Below are 19104 nucleotides of genomic sequence, written 5' to 3' on the forward strand. Positions count from 1 at the left end.
TCCTTCCATTCTGCCATATCGTCTTACTCAATAATGTCGTCTTACAGCACAGCTACATCAAAGCCAACAACTACACCATAGTCCTCTGGTTACTGCTAAATACCTATTGGTATCTCTGTGAGGGATGCAATCCGCTGGCTTGGACCAATAATGCATTCTTATGGGAAATTTTTTCACAATCCAAAATCTTTTCTCAAAGTCAATCACAACAGTAGAAGATTTGTCAAGATGTGGACTTCGTTGAAGATTGGTACTATCTCTACCGCTGCTTACAATTATCTCCCCCCCTTTTCAGCAAAGCTGGGATTCGCCATTACGACAACAGGCAACTAGGGTTGATGCTGTGCAAGACGCTGGAAGCATCAGAAAGCCGACGTGGAAGATGATTCATAGGCCTCTTTCTGGATGGGGTGGAATGTTTTCTACTGTTTATTCGACTCTTTGCGATTTCGTATTTGCACGTTTTATACTATACGCAGGTAATAAAAAAAGATGCCCTTACTTCAACGTTAATGGGTTTGCTTCTTCGTGAAATCAAGCTTCTGGCTAATCGTAATGTCAAAATCATACTGCTTTTCTCTATTTAATCTGCCTCAACGACATTTACCCACTAAGCTAATCATTCCGAGTCCGAGTCTGTGGATCCTGAAGATTCTGACGACGCATCATCATCAGGGGAATCATCTGGTGTATCTTCAAATTCTGGACCTTCTTCATCATATGTGTGATCAGCAGGATGAATCAACTCCTTATGAGCATGGCATTTCCAACATAGATCAAAGTCGGTACATTTGTTGCAGTGATAGGCGAAGCCGTAAATACTCTATATAATGAGATTAGTAAATCTGAAGCTTGTCACTTATAAAGCAGAAGGATAGCATAATGATAAAACGCGACAGTGACGATGAAAGGGTACTTACGCATCGACAATTGTCGCACGTTGCTGTCCGAAGGTTCCCCTTTTTGGACTTGTCTTCATCAGAGTCTTCCTGTGACTTAGATTTCTTTTCATCTTGGTCTTTTTCATCAGCGGCGACAAGGCCATTCTTCAACAGCTCAATTACTTCCTCGTCTGCACCAGAGAATCTAGCCAGTTTTAAGGGTGTCCATTTTTGCCCTCCAACAGTGACTCGCACAGAACGATTGGCACCGTTCTCAAGCAAAAGTTTCATCACCTTGATCTGCTCTTGTGGCTCTCCCGCGTGTTCTTGATCTAGCCAGTTACTGGGACCACGAGCTGCCCAGCATAGCGGCGTCCAGCCGTCGATATCTGGCTCGTCAATTGCTTTTTTGTCGGGCAAGAGGGATATGATCTTTTCAACAACCTGGAGTCTTCCGGGCTGTGCTGCCCAGTGCAGTGCGGTTCGCCCAATGCCGTCCCGTACGGTGATGTCGCCCCCCGCCGCAAGGATTGCGTCAAAGTTGTCGATGCCATGGAAAGCAGCAGCATGAATAGGATAGCGGCCCATAGGATCTATTGCCTTGACAAGTGCCCCCTTGTCCAAAAGAGTCTTGATGGTGGTTGGAGTTGCAGCATAAGCCGCCGCATGGAGAGCAGTGCCAGCGTAGCCACCTTCCAACGTCACATCCGCTCCATGGTCAAGGAGATAGTCGACCACTTTGTCGATGATTCGATCTTCACCACTTGCGTATGGAAGACACGCTGCTTGTAGTGGAGTTCCGGCGATTCCAAAATCGGTGACTTGATTCACATTGGCGCCGTTTTCGACAAAGAATTTCACAAGGTCCCATTTTGAGTATCGGCAAGCTTGATGGACAGGAGGGCCATCACAAGGTGAGGCGAGGTGAATGTCAGCGCCGTGTTTGACGAGGTACTGGGCGCGGTCCAGAAGGCCGTTGTAGGCCGCTATTGTGAGGGGAGTATCACCCCTTTTTTTGTCCTGAATGTTTATATTTGCTCCGGCATTAACCAAGAGTTTGAAGTTTTCCAGTGATACGTCAACTTTATGGAGAGCTGAGTATCCGTCCTTGTCAAGTTGGTCCACATCAATCCTGGATGGAAACTCCAAAAGAACCGAGAGCGTGTCTGCCGCAGCAGCCTGGTGCAAAGCGGGCACACCCTGTTCCGATAAACGCTTAAGGTCAGCTCCACGGTCCGCTAGTATTCGAACAGTCTCTTTGGAGGCTTGTGATACGGCACATGAAAGAGCTGTCCACCCCCTCAGATTCTCATCGTCTCCATCATAAGCCAATTCCAGATTGGCATTGTGGTCCAGGAGCAGCTCTAAACTTTCGTTGTAGCTGAACCAAGCAGCATGCATGAGACTAGTAAAACCTGCGTTCTTGCTGCTGTCTGGATCGGCGCCTTTTTCGAGTAGTAGACGAACAATATCAGGCTCTGGAACAGCAAAGTACAGAGGAGTTAGATTGCTTGTCGTCATCTCATTAACCTTGGCGCCTTTCTCCAAGAGGAGTTTGACGAGTGCTTCTTCTCTATCCAGCGCGGCAGTGTAGAGTGCTGACTGGTTATCTGTATTTAAAATGTTGACGTCTGCGCCGTGATCAAGGAGCCGTTGGACGAAATCTATCCTCGAGCCGCTTTTGCTGGCGTGGATCAAGACGGGCGTCCCGACAGAGTCCTTTGCGTTCACGTCGGCATTGTGTGAAATAAGGAAATCAAAGATTTCCATTTGATTCTCAGTGGATTCATAATCAGTAATCATCTGAATGAGGATTGGAGGCTGGATCAGTGGACTGTTAGGATCTGCGCCACTGTCCACCAGCATTTGACATATTTTAAGGTGGCCTTTGACCGCTGCATATCGCAGAGCGGTACCCCATGTAGAAGGGCCAGGAAGATTCGGGTTAGCCTTCTTATCAAGGAGGAGTTTGACGCATTTCTCGTAGCCGTCATCAACAGCTACTACAAGAGGCGACCACTTTTCTGGCGGATCTTCAGATTTGATGCCCATGTTAGGGTCAGCACCCAGCTCCAACAACACCTCAACGACATGATGATGGCCCCATAAGCATCCGAAGTAGAGAGTCGTAAAGCCATCTTCATCTGTGATTTCCATATCGATCTTCCCTTCTTCGACTAAAATCTTGGCAATCTCAGCGTGACCTTGCCCAGCCACATGATGGATGGCAGTTCTATCGTAAAGATGGCGAGATGTTATATCCGCATTGTGCTTAATAAGGGTACGGACAATCTCTGCATGGAAATTGCGAGCTGCTTGGGAGAGCGGCGTGGCCTTGGTGATAGGTGTCCAGTCAGCCTCAATATCGGGAGGATATCCCAAATCGAGTATACGGTCGGCGAATCGATCGAGGCCTAGCCATGCCGCTCTATGAATGAACAAGGGAGGCCAGGTGGCAGTATCTGGGCTTGAATTAATCGCAATGATTCGATCAAGCATATCCAACATTGTTTTCTCATCTCCGCAAGCTCCAGCGGCTTTGATTACATCCATGAGAGCTGCTTCTGACATGTCGAGTCCCTTTATGAGTGTAAGGACTACGTCGTACTGGCCTTTCGAGGCAGCCTCAAGCAGACCTCGGCGTTTGTCTGCCTCATCTTGTGGTTCAACCACGTCAAGCAAACCAAGGCTTGCGAAAATTGGAAACAGCGTATCTAAACACGTTGTGCTCCTAGTGATTGGGTTTGAAAGCGCCCAGAAACCCTTTGCCCAGGTACTTGCTAAATCTGTAGGCGAGGAGTGAGAAAGAAGGTCCTTCAGCTCCGGTTTAGGAGAGCTGAGCATAAAGTGATGCGTCCAAGCCTGAAGAGCGTAAGAGCATAGATTTCCTCGATTCGCAAATGTAGGCGACTCGAAAGATGCGGCGTCTGTTACCTGAAAGGTGTTGCTGATATACTCTTGCACGGCTGGCTGAGAGAGATACTTAAGACAAAACTGCGCAATATCAAAATGGGCAGTTTTCTTGATCTCACCCCAGACAAACTGGGACCCGGCAGATGTATCGGCATCCAGGGCCATGAGGATATTTCTCAGCCGTGGATGCCAAATTTTGACTTCGTTATGTTGTATAACGACAATACCAGCAAGCCATAGCTTGACTTTGGAGATGAGTTTGTCTACCACTGTCGAATCAGGAGACACCTGGCCCTCCTGATCAGATCCAAGATAGATAACCGTTGCGAGCTCCCAGACAGTCAGTGGTCGGACAGAGTAGAGAAGCCATGTCAGGAGCCTTCGCATAACATCCGGTTCGGGGGCATTCTTAAGCACCCAAGCGAGCAATTGTTCCAGATTTTTATCGTCATCAGCCACTGTGTCTGCGTCGAGAGTTAAGGATTGAAGCATGGTCTCAATGGAAATTTCACTGGGCCAATCTTGCCGTACCGCTGCCTGTTCCCAAATGACATGTTTGATGAGGGGATCGTATTTGTCAATATATTGTAGTTGTTTCTCAATAATACTGGGTTCAAAGTGAAGTTCTGGTCGTGCCGTGAGTAGCCGTGCCATATCATCCTTGGAGTCGGTCTCGGCGACGTTGATTAGGTCTTCCTTAGATGCGTCAAGATCAAGATTAACGCACCAAGGACCTGAAAGCTCCTCTGAAAGCGCGCCAGGCTTATGACTCGTGACGACGACTTTCCAAGGGTTCTCACTCGCTTGTGAGAGATAGGCAAAGTTGTCGAGGAATTGCTTCCGAGAACCCTTGGTACACTCGTCAAAGTGGTTTATAACAAACATGACGTGCTCCACCTGCTCAGTAAACCTGAAGCGTTCGAACCAGTAAATGAGATCTGCCTCCGTCCATCCATGCTCTTCATGGAAACGGGTGAAGGTCAATTTGATACGGTCTGCAACGCCGGGATAAAAACATAAGATTTGGGCCAAGAATGTGGCGAGCATGTCTCTGAGCGAGTCACACCTGACATCGTATCTATCAAAAGAGAAATAGAGCACCATGGAAGTGGTACTCTTGAGAGCATGCTCTTCCATGATGTAAAAAAGCTGCTCAGCTGTCTCACGCACGTGTTTGGTGCCATGAAGATAGAGCATTTGTGGACCGCGGTGTTGAAGCCAGTCTTTGACATGTTGGGAGTTTTCAATTGCTGCACTGTCGCTTTTTCCACCTTGTAAGGGAAACACGGGAGAAGCTAGAGCCAGCAGCTCTCTCTCATATCGGAGCTGTTCCGCGCTCACTGGAGAACTCAAGGCTGGAACGGTCTCATGTTAGTTACATATTGGCTTATGATGCTTAAGCACCTGCTCATGGAAGACCCAGAAGAAATCTCACCCTTCATCAGCCCTTGAAGACATTCAGTAATAGTAGATTCATCGCTGGGATCAGGTATTCTCTTCTCCATGGGCACCCCAAGTGTTGCGCTGTAAGAGTCAAATGCCTTGAAAGTTATCGTTAGACAGTACAGCTCCCGCCTGAAGATCTTGTTCGTCTTTGGGTTGTATCATATCTTACCTTGTTCATCTTTGACCAATATATGTCTTGATAATGAACGCTGACTGCCCGAGTGCGGAGAGTGATTTTCGACTCTATAAATAGGCCGTTGATTTCCATTACAGCTGCTGCAAATCCAGAAATAGCAGACGCTGAGGGCCGAATCTCTGCCACCCCAGAGTCAAACCCTCCAAAAAGAAAGCGAGATAGTCTATCTTCCATATCAAAGTGGTCGACGCTTCGATGAGGGGAGCTGTGAAAGACCTGTGTAGTTGTTAGAACATGGCACCTCCTCATACTCCACAGAGCCATCAAGCTTACCATGATGCGGCTCATTTCTGCAATGTCCATCCATGAGTCTGTGTCAAGAGCTGCCGTAACTAAAGCCTAGAGAATATTAATGTTAGTCTCAAGGGTCTTTGGCACCGGATGAAGCCTTGAAATCGGACATACATCTTTGACTATGAGTCCTCCGATATCATGCGCAACAAAAATAATCAGCCGTTTCTATGAGCACGTTTAGTCAGATCAATTGCAAGACCCTATTCGATAATTTCCATTAGATCTACGAACTTGAGTTTCATGCCGCCTCCGAGCGGCCAGCGCTTTCAGTAACTTGAGAGCGCAGTTTCGAATAGCTTGACGGCTTCGTTTACCACAAAATAGCTGAAGTGGCTCGTACTCAAAACGAAGGATTCTCGAGGGCTCGAGTGACTGTGCATAGCTTGAGACCCATTCACTACTACCAGAGCCGGGTCCTGCCTGAGCTTCGTTCTCCCATTCTCCATAAACTCCATGAATTACTACGAAGCTGAATTGGTAGTTGGTGGTTAGATATGAGATGCTCACTTAGAGGTGATGTTTAGACACATACTCTGCAGCTACGGAGGCGGGATCCGGGCTCCCCTCACTTTTCCAGGTAACATGGAGGGGTTCGGCATCTGGATCTGGCTCCGGCTCCTCCTCTGCCTGAGGGCTTGTCTCAGTTTCTGGTTGATCAGCCTCATTAGCCTCCGGGGTTGAAGATGGAGTCTTTTCTTGCGCGGTCTTGCTCTGAGTCCCTTCTGCAGCGGATGATCCCGTTGCAGCTTCTTGTTCTACCTCTGGCACAGATCCTGGCTCTGGTGTACCGCCCCGCGGCGAGTCGGACGTGCTAGAAGAGGATGAAGAACCTGAGTCCGACATCTTGGAATCGTGAGCGGCAAAGGCTATTGCGGATATGAATCTTCAGGGCATCAGTCTAAACGCAAGCTTATGAACCCGAACAGGTAAATTTAGCTTGGAAGCAAATGCGCTCTTCCGGATAAACGCGAGCGGTTAGTATGCTCAGAGCTCTATTCCGCGCCCACTACAAAGCACCAGCGAATATGACGATGTTGACAGTAAATGAGAAAGAGTGTGAAGCAAGTTAGCCAAGAGAATTTGCTAGAGGCACGTAAGGGCTGATCAAGCGTTAGAGAAATCCTATGGCCTCACGCAAGCTCCCACGATGATGAACCCCTCCATGGACCACAACTGCCTGCGTATTAACGAGTAACCCCAACAGGGCTGAAGACTCGAGCTGAATGGCAAAACCCACCTATGCAAGCAGCTTGGGCTTGGGTCCGCAAGTACCTTGGAGGTACCCTCCCGAAGATCTGACATGCATACGGAGGTCGCGCGCGCATCGGTTAGAAGGCGCTGATGATCTATCAGTTGCGCCAAGATTGCCTCTGGTTGACTTGTGCTCTCATAATGGGGGCTGTGCGTCTAGTTTGCTGGGCAGAGCCTCATCGTTTCTACGCACTGTGCCATTCCCGGGCCGTTCCTTGAGAGCGAAGGAAGATTGGGGCGCTAGAGAAACAGGTCTGGACACCCTGATCCCTGCTTCTGTGTACAGTAGCTCGAATCCCGAATGTGACACCATAAGGACCAATAGACTCGATTCGAGCAGCGAATCCTTTCGATCAGCTCCCGCGGAGTTTTGAGCAGTTGAGCAGCAACTCTGAGAGTGGTTGGTAGTTGCGATAAAAGCGCGAAGACCAGGCGGAAATTTGTTTGAGTAATTAATCAATCTGCTCCCGATCAGGAATTTGTGTAACACAAGCGGGGATCAGAGTAAGGCTGGCGGATCACTGACCTCTCCGAATTACTCCCGCAACTCCCAATACTATTGTCGGAGGGTGGTAGCGGTGGAAGATGGTGGGATGATGTCGAGTCTAGGCGACGCTACTCACGACACTATTTCCACCACTACCTCGTGATGCAACGTGGAAATATGCAGTGCCGACGGTGGCTACAAGATCTGCCTTGTGAGCCCAACTACCATTATGAAACGGAGGGGATTGGCACCATCAGGTCCGTTTTCTTTCAGGCTGATTCCATATCTTCTTCTCTATCTCTACGTCGTGTTCTATAACGCCAAGGATCGACACGTCGCCTTACACAGAGAATTACGCATTGATCAATTGAACCAGCCATGGATCACGACATCAACAACGATCCAATCCCGGATGATGAAATAGACAATGTCGAATTCATTGATTCAGATCCGGACTCAGATCTCGAAGACACATCTGTGAGCATTGGGTTAAACAAGACGGGCGAGCGCGGCAGCGGCTATCATACTCGCAACGACCCTTCCGCTCCATACCAGAGACAAACGGTAACGGAACGTCGAGGAATCATCGAAGTCCGTTGCAAGTCTCGAGACGTTATCCACGGGGTTCTCTCGGAAGAGACAGGAGAGAGTGCAACGCTTCTCGTCTATGACTTCTATCTCGACACAACTCGAAGGTCACGGCGAATTGTGTCTGCCTCACTGGAATTCGAGTTTGGGAACGCTGTTCCCGGAGTTCCGGCACCTCAAGTCCATGCTATTGCTCCTGCGGGTCGAGTGACTCTGCTGCCTACAACTCAAGAGGAGTCGGTCACTCATGGAGCCGAGGTGAACGCTGGTGTGAGTGAATTTGGCGCAAATGCTGGCGGAACCGTCAAATGGGAGAAGACTGTGAGCCGCACAACAAACGACGACGCCAGAGTGACGGGCCACATCTTCAGCGATGACTACGGCAAAGGCGTTGGCGCGAGCTGGGTTTTGCACGAGAATCCCACGATCAAGTCTGGCACGCCCAGTTTCTTACGTTGCGCTATTCTGCTCAACCGCGGATTTGACGACAACAGATTCCAGTGCAAAGTGAGGATCAAGGTGGAGGCAGATTGGAAGTCGGAGATGGGTCGGTTGTTTGGCTCAACACCACCAGATGACCCCGTCTTGTTTGACCCCGAGATGCCCCCCACCAACAAGCTAAGAAAATACGACACGGAAAACCTGAGTTCCATCGATTTGGATGAGTTTACGGATATCATCTTCGACAAAAAACTGAAGAAGAAGGACGCGGCTTGAGGCAACCCGAGAAAAGGCGTCGATGATTACTGTTCACTTATAAGCAGTAAGTAGTATCAGCTAAGATGTATTACGTACATGCACTATGTATTCCATATCTAGAGAGGTATTTGCTAGGGCTACTATTCTGTACTCCGTACTCCGCAGTTGAGTCCACCATTACAAGTAGCAATCAAGCTCCATCAAAACTTGCGTCGCAATGAATCGTCCAACTATTTTTATCAACTAATTCGGCAAGAGTTTCCTACCTAGGAACTGTCACACGAGAATCACGCTCTGTTCTGGACCTTGCTGCAGGGCGCAAATGCTAGCACGGAGACGGTCTTACAAGGTCTCTGCTATGACCAATCATCCAGTTACCAATTCCATGAAACTAGCTAAGAAACCGGGGGCAGGTTTTAGTCCCACGAGTCCGTATAAATTCGGGTTGTCCAAACTGTAAAGCAAGCTTGACCAAAGGGACCCTGACAACCGTGTCTAGTTGTGTTTCACGAAATTTGAGTCATAACAACTCAAGTTGGAAATTCACGCAAACACATATTTCCGCGAACTCCTCCTGGCTGCCTAGTTAGCTGGGCTGGCTAGTGCAACTTCCGGCATGTGGGGGTATAATGATAGACGGATCACTAGTCGAGGTAAACATGGATTGCGAGTACATTCAGTCTACTTACCTGCCCTGCATATGATCATGTGGAGCGGCCACGGTCCCTTCGCCAGTCTCGCCTAGTCGTTGATATCCCGGTTGATTTGAGGCGAAAGAAGAGGGGCCCGTTTGGGGGCGGATGTTAATAATCGCGGCTGAAGATCAGACCGGGAAACGAAAGCAAACTCCCACCGTAATACTAGCTCCCTTGTGCATCCTAAGCTGCTATTCCATAGTTTCCGTTGTCAAAGTGCCTTGAGAACGTTTACCATGAGTCCCATGATTGACGACGAAGAAAGAGAAAATGAGTCTCTAGCAGTGGAAGAAGATGTTGACAAGGCAGAGTCGAAAGCTGGCGATGAAACGAGCGAAGATGAATCCGACAGCGATGAAGAAGAGGGAGAGGTTACCAACCGGAATGGAAAGTCTGTCAAAGACCTTCTTGAAGAGTTGCTAAAAGAAATAAAAGATGGAAACAAGGACCTCACAAGCAGCAGCCAGTTGAAGTCCTTCAAAGCCAATGGCGGCGACGGCCACACCTTGGCGTCCAACACGGGAGATCCTCGCCAGCCGACAGCTTTACACATCATGGCCGCAATGGACAAGAAAGATTTACCAAAGCTGGACAGCAAGATGGAACCTCTCATCAAGTTCTTGGTGGAACATGAAAACGATCTGCTCAGATCGCAAGACCGATCAGGCCATACGCCTCTATTCCTGGCTATTGAAGCCAAAAAAGAGAAAATGGTGCAGTGGATGTGCGACTCTCACCCAAATATTAGTGCAATCTTGGCCATTTCCAGCAACGATAAAGATAAGATGAACTGCCTTCACATTGGCATCGATAAAAGAGTCAAGTTTTTGGACCTCCTCATTGACAGAGCGGAGCCGGAGACTCTGGCGGCCAAAGATGGAGACGGCAACACGGCGTTGCACCTTGCCGTCGAGTATAAGAAATGTAAAAAAGAGCAGCTAGATATCATCCAGAAAATTATCGCCAAAAGCGATGCTGCCGTGCAACGCAGTTCGGAAGATGGTGACTTCAACAACGACGGGCTATCGCCATATCTTCATCATAAAGAGAGTGTTAGGAAGGCTTTGGCTAGGGAGAAAGAGAAAGAGAGGAAGAAAGCTAAGGAGGAGAAAGAGCGCGAAAAGAACAATGCCCGTCTTCGTGGCGAAGCCGCTGAAGCTGACAACTCCACGCAAAACCGAGAGACGGCTCCGAGATCCCAAGGCCCTGGAGGGCCAGGAGCTCCCAGTGTGCAGGCTCCAGACCCCAGCGGACGCCCAGACAGACGACCGAACATTCAGATTGACTCTTCTCGTACTAAATACGGAGGACGGACACAACCTGCAGCGAACGTGAACTCACCAGCTGTGGCCACAGCACCTCCGCTAACGAATAGAGACGAGATTAAAAAGCTAGCCTTGCGTCCACCTGAGACAACTGTAGCAAAGCCAGCTGCTGACGCAAGATCAGTCACAGACAGTGGCCACAAATCTAAAATCGATGAAGCAACTCTAAAAGGTGTAGAGCGTCTTCTGAAACTTCATTATCTCCGTTCACGCAGCTACAATGCTGCCATGGAAATTTTATATGGGCGCAATACAACTTCAGGTAAGGGAGACAGTTTCTCAATTGAACTACCGCAGCCGGCCAGTTGTAGGGATATGAAGCTAACCGTTATTTGTTACATAGACTATGAGTTGTATTTTGACTTGTCCGGACACGCGAACATCGCTCAGACTGGCTTTGAGAACTTATTGTCAAAGCTCAAATTCGAGGATATTCTTCAATACGTTGCCATTCCAAGGCTTAATGTGGAGGTGAATATGAATGCAGCAAACAGTAAACGGTCCCGTGGTACCGGCCGCTCCCCGAAACAGGACGGCGACGGCCGACGAGACTTGTGTTACATATTTGATCGTTTGAGAAAGAAAGGAGTTAAGACAATTCTCAAGGTCATCATTGACGACTCAGTATCGCCTGCTCACAGCGATGAAGCTATTGAAGACGCGTTGAAATTTATGGACGTGGAGATTTGGGATTGGAAAAGAATAGATTTGTGCTCCGAGGTCATATTCAGAGTGGCATCTAAAGCACGCGAAGTCAACTTATACTGGAGCGGCAATAATGCGGTGCTTAGAGGATGGAGCGAAGAGGGCGGACTAAAAAGACTCCGAGAACTGAAAACAGTCCATCTACATATTCAGCAGGTATGATCCCTTCTGCGATTTGTAGCAGACGCAGGGTATTTACTAATCTTATTTCTTAGGGCCTCGAAACAAATAGCCGCACGAAACAAAACGTCGAAGATTTTTGTGATCGCATGAGGAAGCTATGCCCCGAAGTTGACGTCCACAAGGAATGGCCGATTATACAAAGAGAACAAGTGGATGTCAACGCTCTCTTAGCCGGAGATCAAGCTGAGCATTCGACCAAACACGAGTGGATTCAGTGCATGAAGGAATTCCGACGTCTGCTCTTTGACGCTGAGCGCTATTATGACCGTGGAAAAGTCGAAGAGATTATCGAAGAACCGATCAAGATTGCTCTTATTGACGATGGAGTGGACGTCAAAGATTTGGAGTTTAGTTTCATCGGAGGAAGAACCTTTTGCACGCGAGATGAGGAGCATAATCTCAACGATCCTTACTATGTGTCTAGTACAGGACATGGTACCATCATGGCAAAGCAAATCCACCTGTTGTGTCCTCGGGCGCAATTTTACGTCTTGAGACTGGAGGATCATGCCTCAGAAGAAGGTAATGTCCGGCAACTTACGGCTAAGAGTGCCGCTCAGGTATGTTTATCTTATACAAGATATCCTCCTTTTCAACGTCGTTTATAGAAGGTTTAACCATCGCATAGGCAATCATGGCAGCAGTGAGGAAAAAGGTGCACATCATTTCCATGTCTTGGACAATCGACCCTCCCGAAGATGAGGAAGAGAGACGATTCCTTGACGCGGCAATTGTGGAGGCTGCCAATGCAGACATTCTCATGTTCTGTTCTGCTAGTGATAAAGGTGCCAAGCAAAACGCAACATATCCCTCAAAGGCCACTACCAAAATCTTCACCATTGGCGCTGCTACAGCCTCAGGCGCAGCAGATCCCTGGGTTGGTAACCTTGGGAACATCAATTTTACTTTCCCTGGTACCAAGGTCGAAATGGACGGCCCCCGATCCAGCACCGATACCTCGTCGAGAGAGGTTACGGGCTCATCTGTTGCGACCGCTTTGGCTGCGGGTCTTGCTGCCCTGGTTTTGTACTGCGTTCAAGTGCGATTGCTGTTGGCGACTGATCAGGATAAACAAAAGGCGCGTCGCGATTTCCAGCTTCTGAAGAAGCATGACCACATGATGAAGGCGCTCAAGGACATTGGTACGACGGAGGAAAGCAACCACAAATTCATCGAGGTGTGGGAGGTATTTGGTAAGAAGGTGGAAGAGAAGGAGAGATATGACCAGGAGAGATGGCTTGATCTGATTGCTGAAGTGGGTACGATCCTGTGCAGAAAGATTGGTTAGATGAGGGTTAGTATAAGCATTTCGCCTAGGTACACGAGTAGAGGAAGAGAGCGACAAGGGCTATACCACTTGAACAGATATGATTTGATTACCTTAATTTTACTTTTTGCGTCCAGTGTAACCTAGCAGATGTTCAGCTCTGATAGTTGCTAATTATAAGCACTGAAGTCGTCCCAAATTTTCGGCCCGCCAATAAGACGGCACTTACATTCCTCCGTCTTACTCGATCATCGACATTGCCAAATTACAGCCTTGCGAGATGCAGCTTGGAAATAAAGTACGCGAGGGTTACCAGATTCGGAAGCCGTTCGAATATGAGCAACTGTCATTCGCCCGACGATTTGCGCCGGCTTGTGCCACCAGGCACCCGCAAAGGAGCATCTGGAGATCCATCTGTTGCTATTGTTAGAGTGTGGCGGCAACAAACTTGGCTTCTTCCGGATAGCTCTGGTCGAGTTGAAGACTTACCGTAGCTTTGAAGATCAATTATCTCTCTAAGATCCATGGATGTAGGATCAATTTGATGGAGATGATTTTCAGCCGCAGGATCCATTTTGGTCCAATTTTGGAAGTTTTTCTATAAACAGCCTCAATCGATTGAGGGTCCAGAGTTTTGTTGGCATAAGCAAAGCCATCTACCGAAAGAGACCATTGTAAGAAATTCGAGATGTCGTTGATCTTCGCATAGCTTTCTCAACTAGGAAAATCAGGACCGAGTTCGAGAGTTTTGAGGTCTGAAGAAATAGGTATAAGAGATAGCCATAACCCTACCAGGTTGTTTGAGCTCACCACTCTCAACACAGTTCATCATCCAGACACTCTACGACTACAAAACTTTTCCACCTTATCAAGTATTTTATACAGCCTCTTTCAACATGAAGTTCACCGCGATCATCGCCTTGGCTCTCGCCTCTGCCTCAGTCAGCGCATACCCCATCACTGGTGAGGCAGTCAACTGTCGCACTGGCCCAGGCACCAGCTATTCCATCAAGAAGACATACAAGAAAAGCCAAGATGTCTCCGTAACCTGCCAAACCTCAGGCACCAGCGTCAACGGCAACTCTATCTGGGACAAGACTTCCGATGGCTGCTATGTCGCCGACTACTACGTCAAGACGGGCTCTAGCAGCTACGTGACGAAGAAGTGTGATGCGCCCAAGCCTCCCAGCGGTGGCAGCAAGATTCCTGGCCCCATGACCAACGACTATCCGTACAAGAACCAGTGTGGACCGGAAGATAAGTGGGCGTACTTCAAGTGCCAGTGTACCAGTTTTGTTGCTTGGCGTATCAATGAGCGACTGGGCATCAAGTTTCACAACCAGTATAAGGGTACAAATTGGGGAAATGCAAACACTTGGGATGAGGCCGCTCGCCGAACTGGCGTCGTGGTCAACAACAAGCCCGTGCCTGGATGTATCGCTCAATCGAACGCAGGCAGAGCCGGACACGTCGCATGGGTGTCAAAGGTCTCTGGCGATAAGGTGACTATTGAAGAATATAACTGGGCGCACCCCGAAGGATATGGCACTCGAACCGTGCCTAAGAGTAGCTTCAACTACATTCACGTCAAGGTATAATTGTTGAGTGGGTGCAATTCATGACGTTATCATTTAGGTGAATCATCTGTTGGCCGACTATGATGTTAGAATGGGGTATCATCATAAGAACTTGTATCTAGAAACAGATTTACTAATATCCATTTCAATCTCATTTTACTAGAACAGTATAAAAGGATTCCTTGAACTCTGTGTATCGAGAGACGAAGGTATTATAAAGTTAGTTTATGTTAAATTCTACACTCCGCTAAGTATATACGTATATGTATATATAATGCAGATTTTCAGTTTTTAACAACTTCAAATGCTGTCATTAACATAAAATGCGACAAAGAATAGCGAGAGTAACTTAACTTTATAATCGAAAAATAGAATACAAGATAGCATAATGACAGTTCAGTGTTTGCACACTTACGAGCACTTAGTCTTGCCGCGCGGCATCTCCTATTACGCAATTTGAGTTTTTTTGGCTGAAGGTAGCTCACCAGAAATACTACTAATGTTCTTGAATACTTCGATACATCTCGCGTTGTTAAACCCTAAAGATATTTTGCTAACTTAAATTATCTTTTACTTTTTGTCTAAACGTTTCTCTCATATTATAACACCTGCTCACTCCCCCACCCTCTCTTATTTTTTTCCCTCTCTCATAAACTATGTTGTTATTTACAATTTTCCAATTGAAGCTGCTTATTGCTCCCTTAGTCGTCTCAGCACATCGTTCACATGTTCACTCTGGCTAGAACGACACTGATCACTCTACTACTTGCAATTACTTTCTATCAATGGAAGAACTCACAGATAAAACCTCCTGGAGAAGCAAATGGAGCCTTATTGATGCTATGTGGGAATCGGAATCGGACCCTGAGAGCTTCGAACAGCCATATGACTCGGCCCCAGATGCTCTTCTAAACAGACTGACGCGAGTTCGCATGATTTTGGGCGCTCTCGATAAACAAATCAAAGACTTGTCCAGCAAGATCAAAGATTTAACCGAAAACAAAAGCAAAGACGAAGGTGATCGCGCTTTGAGGCTGGAAACGCACTTCCGATCTGAATATGCGGGAGCGACGCTTGGCATTGAGTTCGCAAAAAAGAAGCAAGATGAAGTACTATTAGAGCGTCAGCTTGCTTGGAGAGAGAGAAATAGTGGAGTCATATCGCAAATACAGCTGGAGGAACGCTACAGTGCACTGAATAGGCGTTATTCCTCCGCCGGAGGTGATTTATGGCGCAGCTCGAACAAAAAGCTACACTTGGAGAACCCTACCGCAATTACTTCGATGCAACTCGATTCCGATCAATCAACAGCTTTGAAGATTCCTGAGCTCTTATTACCACTATACAAAACATCGGATAACCTGGGTGATCGAAGAAAACCCTCCAATTGGATTTCTGATGTTGTCGAGTACTACTCAGCCAACTGGGAGTATCATGGGAAAACGGTAACTGAATATGTGTCCATTGCATGGTGTCATGCTAGTGGGACGTGGTATCGTTACGATCAGCGAGTGGCGCGCATTGTTCCATTTCTTATGGCTGCGAACAAGTTAGAAGAACTCATTTTTGGCTCCGTGAGCGAGTCCGTGCAGCACCCTGCCAATGCATTACTACTATCAGGTGGATTAAGGGCTTTGCTAGAAAATTACAAGCTCGTTATTGTGCCTACGGATAATTCGGAGACACCAATCAAGCGATGGCGAACACATCTTTTATTTCCTAGTTGGAAAGATTACTGTTGCGGGAATGACGAGAATTCGAAGAAGATTTACCTCAAAGATATAGATGGCAAAGAGCTCACCTTTTTAGGCGAAAGACGCCCCTCTCCGAGATTTCTTTACTTTCATTTCATAATGGCTCTAATTCGCCTCAAGGACTGTGGCTCCGATGGCTGGCAGCAAATTTGGGCCCGTTACTACCAACAGCGCCCCTTTCCACAAGCTAGTAATTATATGAGGAGGGCCATGATAAAGGCATTAGCGACATATTTTGAAGTTGCCGATATGAAAGTCGTCGAGCTGGATCAGCGACCAAGGGTTTGATACACAGATACAAATTCAAGATGACCAGGCAAAAGAGTTGGCCAGACGTGTGCATCGAATTGTCGATGTAGATATTACTGTCGAACAGGATGATAAGTTTGAAGAGCTGTGGGACACAGATGGGGATACTGATGATGAAGAATAAGAAAATATATTGCCATTCAGAATAGCAAATCAGGAGCTATTATAGCCATCTATATGTACTTGAGCGCCTCAGACGAGGCAGTGAGAAAGTGTGACAACTCTTTCAGATGGAAGAACGTGGCAAAACCTCTAGTAATAGATAGTTACTGAGTAATTTGTCATCCATATTACGATATAAAGAAAGAGAATTGAAATACATCCCCATCATCATCCCAGAGCCATTTCCGTGGCGCTTAAATGAACCCAAGAACGTCACGCTTCCTATTCTCCACCACAATCCACTCATGAGCTTCTCTTGGATAATCGCTCGAGTCTAGCTTACCGTCACTGCTTGGGGGTCTGTATTTTTTGAGATTTTCAATAGCCCACACCATCTCTTTTGTGAGGGGAGGTGGGATTCTGCCTTGTCCAGTCAAAGTCCCAAGGCCAGACCACTTGAAAAATCCCTGCAGCCACTCATGTGTTTCACCATCTTCCCATTTAATATCATGGAACTTGCGATGCTCTCTTGTCGTTAATTCTGCTCTATCATTTTCCCAGGCCTGTTGTTCTGGTATTGGCGGAAGTGGGATCGGGTTGCGATTTGCAAACAGGCGAGAGAGTGCAATGGCCTGATATTCAAAACTCCGGAATGTCAACACGCGGGGCAGGCCGACAATGCCCAGATTTGGGAAATCCTGAAAGAATGTGTGCCAGTAGCTCTTCACTAATCTTCCTGTCTTGTCGTCCCAAAGAGGCTGTCCGTTCTTTTTGGCGTTCCAGAAGGGATATGATGGCCTGTATCCAGTACAGTAAATGACGGTATCAATATCATCCAGATATGTGCCGTCATCAAAGAGAATTCTGCCGTCTGGCAAATATTCTGAGATAACAGGCTTCCATTCAATGCCTGCAGGTGGTGAATCTCCCTCCCACCATGTCTTTGATCTCTTTGACTGGTACACAGGAAGCTGAGCTGTGGAGATGAGCTCTCGACTTAGATCTGTCCCCGATGCAGAGTTACCAATCACAAGGACTCTTTTGGATTTGTAGATGCTAGGTGATCTGTATGACTTGGAGTGCACTATACGACCAGGATACTTTTCAATGTACTCCTCAAGTCCTTTGACACGTGGTATCTAAAAAAGTCAGTAAGAAACGGACTAAGTCTCTAGCAAAGGGGAGAACCTACCGTTGGAACAGAGTAGTGGCCGTTTGCCAAAATTACGGCATCAAATGTTTCTTCCCACCATATATCAGCTTTTTGGAGGGCATCATACTTTCTGAGAGTCAAGTTCCATTGCGTAGAACCGTCATTCGACGGATGGTTTATCTTCAGAACATCCTCAACCGTGGTGTTGAGTACCAAAAAGGAATCTGTCTTGTGTAGTGCAAAGTAATTCTCTATGTATTGACGTGGAATATGATGTGGAGCAAAAGGGCCGTACGGAAAGCGAACATCCGAAAAAGACATAGCAATCTCCGGCACATTTGTCCTTGAAGAGCCTATGTCAGCTTACACCACACCAACAAAAACCAGCTACCAGCAGAGAGACTTACGTCAGTGAATCGTAAATGGGCGTTGTAGAGAATCGCTCTTGCTGATTAGGACGAGTAACGGTAGGGAGGCTTTGAGGAATCTCCAGGGGAGGGTCTATCTCAGCCGGCAGCGCTCCAGGCCGCACTAAGACATTTGGTTGAACTCCGGGATCGTATATCCTAAAATCGGTGACACGAAGTTGAGCATCCTGTATATGCTTCATTATTATCGATTAAGTAACTCTTACCATGTTCCTCCTGCACATTCTCTCCTCTCAAAAACACGTATCACATCAAATGCTTCTTCCGCTTTCAACGCCGCCGCCGTTACCGCTCCTAGATGCTGCATTAGTAATTGTCATCAAGCTCATGCTTAGCTCCGACGTTGACTACCTGCGGCCCCCGCGCCAATGACTGCAACAGACTTGATTTTATTTCCTCCGCCCATTCTGTTAGGAGTTTAGATGTCTGTAAAATAGTTCGTATAATTTAGAGAAAATGTAGTGAGGGGGTTTGTTTGGAAACACAGAGATATGAAGATCATCCTATCATGGACAATCATGTAATTATCACGTGCATCCGGATGTCGTGATCGACTTGGGCGATGGCACGATGCAGCTGGTATATGTCAGCTTTCTTGTATTGGCAAATAGATGCATAAAACGCGTTATCGCGAAACTTCTTTGGAGGGTAGATGTTGCAACCCTATCAGTACTTGCTATTAATACAGAAGATGAAGATGAAACAAAGTTGCCCATTCAAAACCCGATAGATGTCTCTTTTGAGATGATGGACCAGTGCCTTATCACAATCTCCGGCGGCAGGTATTGGAGGTAACTGAAACGTTGCTCAATTCGGCCTGTGTGTTGAACTGACCATTAACATCAAAGAGT

At 47.3% G+C, this 19104-nt stretch overlaps 6 protein-coding genes across 6 annotated transcripts; 4 read left to right on the plus strand and 2 right to left on the minus strand.

Moving 5' to 3' along the window:
- Nucleotides 1-619: 619 nt before the first annotated feature.
- Nucleotides 620-6573, minus strand: M431DRAFT_479284 (hypothetical protein; the record flags this gene model as incomplete). Its single annotated transcript, XM_024915755.1, has 8 exons — nt 620-823; nt 921-5149; nt 5230-5335; nt 5410-5652; nt 5710-5775; nt 5842-5895; nt 5962-6199; nt 6263-6573. 8 exons carry the CDS (start codon nt 6571-6573, stop codon nt 620-622), a joined length of 5451 nt encoding a protein of 1816 aa, XP_024777394.1.
- A 1181-nt stretch (nt 6574-7754) lies between these two features.
- Nucleotides 7755-8970, plus strand: M431DRAFT_505295 (hypothetical protein). The gene has a single exon (XM_024918612.1). It carries the CDS (start codon nt 7847-7849, stop codon nt 8771-8773), a length of 927 nt encoding a protein of 308 aa, XP_024777395.1. The 5' UTR covers nt 7755-7846; the 3' UTR covers nt 8774-8970.
- Nucleotides 8971-9626: 656 nt separating this feature from the next.
- M431DRAFT_109420 (hypothetical protein) lies at nt 9627-13067 on the plus strand. The gene is made up of 4 exons (XM_024911712.1): nt 9627-11037; nt 11119-11636; nt 11696-12223; nt 12292-13067. The coding sequence occupies exons 1-4, from the start codon at nt 9687-9689 to the stop codon at nt 12949-12951; spliced, it is 3057 nt and encodes a 1018-aa protein (XP_024777396.1). The 5' UTR covers nt 9627-9686; the 3' UTR covers nt 12952-13067.
- Nucleotides 13068-13772: 705 nt separating this feature from the next.
- M431DRAFT_505297 (hypothetical protein) lies at nt 13773-14538 on the plus strand. Its single transcript, XM_024918613.1, has one exon. The coding sequence runs from the start codon at nt 13827-13829 to the stop codon at nt 14526-14528; it is 702 nt and encodes a 233-aa protein (XP_024777397.1). The 5' UTR covers nt 13773-13826; the 3' UTR covers nt 14529-14538.
- A 754-nt stretch (nt 14539-15292) lies between these two features.
- M431DRAFT_2794 (hypothetical protein) lies at nt 15293-16549 on the plus strand (the record flags this gene model as incomplete). The annotated part of the gene is made up of 1 exon (XM_024913999.1): nt 15293-16549. The coding sequence occupies one exon, from the start codon at nt 15293-15295 to the stop codon at nt 16547-16549; it is 1257 nt and encodes a 418-aa protein (XP_024777398.1).
- A 377-nt stretch (nt 16550-16926) lies between these two features.
- M431DRAFT_491959 (hypothetical protein) lies at nt 16927-18659 on the minus strand (the record flags this gene model as incomplete). Its single annotated transcript, XM_024916952.1, has 5 exons — nt 16927-17811; nt 17865-18168; nt 18233-18391; nt 18460-18547; nt 18605-18659. The coding sequence occupies 5 exons, from the start codon at nt 18657-18659 to the stop codon at nt 16927-16929; spliced, it is 1491 nt and encodes a 496-aa protein (XP_024777399.1).
- Between the last annotated feature and the right edge of the window lie 445 nt (nt 18660-19104).

The sequence above is a fragment of the Trichoderma harzianum genome (assembly GCF_003025095.1).
Source record: "Trichoderma harzianum CBS 226.95 unplaced genomic scaffold M431scaffold_3, whole genome shotgun sequence".
NCBI classification, from domain to species: domain Eukaryota; kingdom Fungi; phylum Ascomycota; class Sordariomycetes; order Hypocreales; family Hypocreaceae; genus Trichoderma; species Trichoderma harzianum.

Bases quoted from the DNA above. Each gene is read 5' to 3' on its own strand.
- M431DRAFT_109420 (XM_024911712.1), top strand. From the start codon at position 9,687: ATGAGTCCCATGATTGACGACGAAGAAAGAGAAAATGAGTCTCTAGCA. The intron at 11,038-11,118 runs GTAAGGGAGACA...TTTGTTACATAG, and splicing joins TGGGCGCAATACAACTTCAG to ACTATGAGTTGTATTTTGAC. The intron at 12,224-12,291 runs GTATGTTTATCT...ACCATCGCATAG, and splicing joins CGGCTAAGAGTGCCGCTCAG to GCAATCATGGCAGCAGTGAG.
- M431DRAFT_505295 (XM_024918612.1), top strand. From the start codon at position 7,847: ATGGATCACGACATCAACAACGATCCAATCCCGGATGATGAAATAGAC.
- M431DRAFT_505297 (XM_024918613.1), top strand. From the start codon at position 13,827: ATGAAGTTCACCGCGATCATCGCCTTGGCTCTCGCCTCTGCCTCAGTC.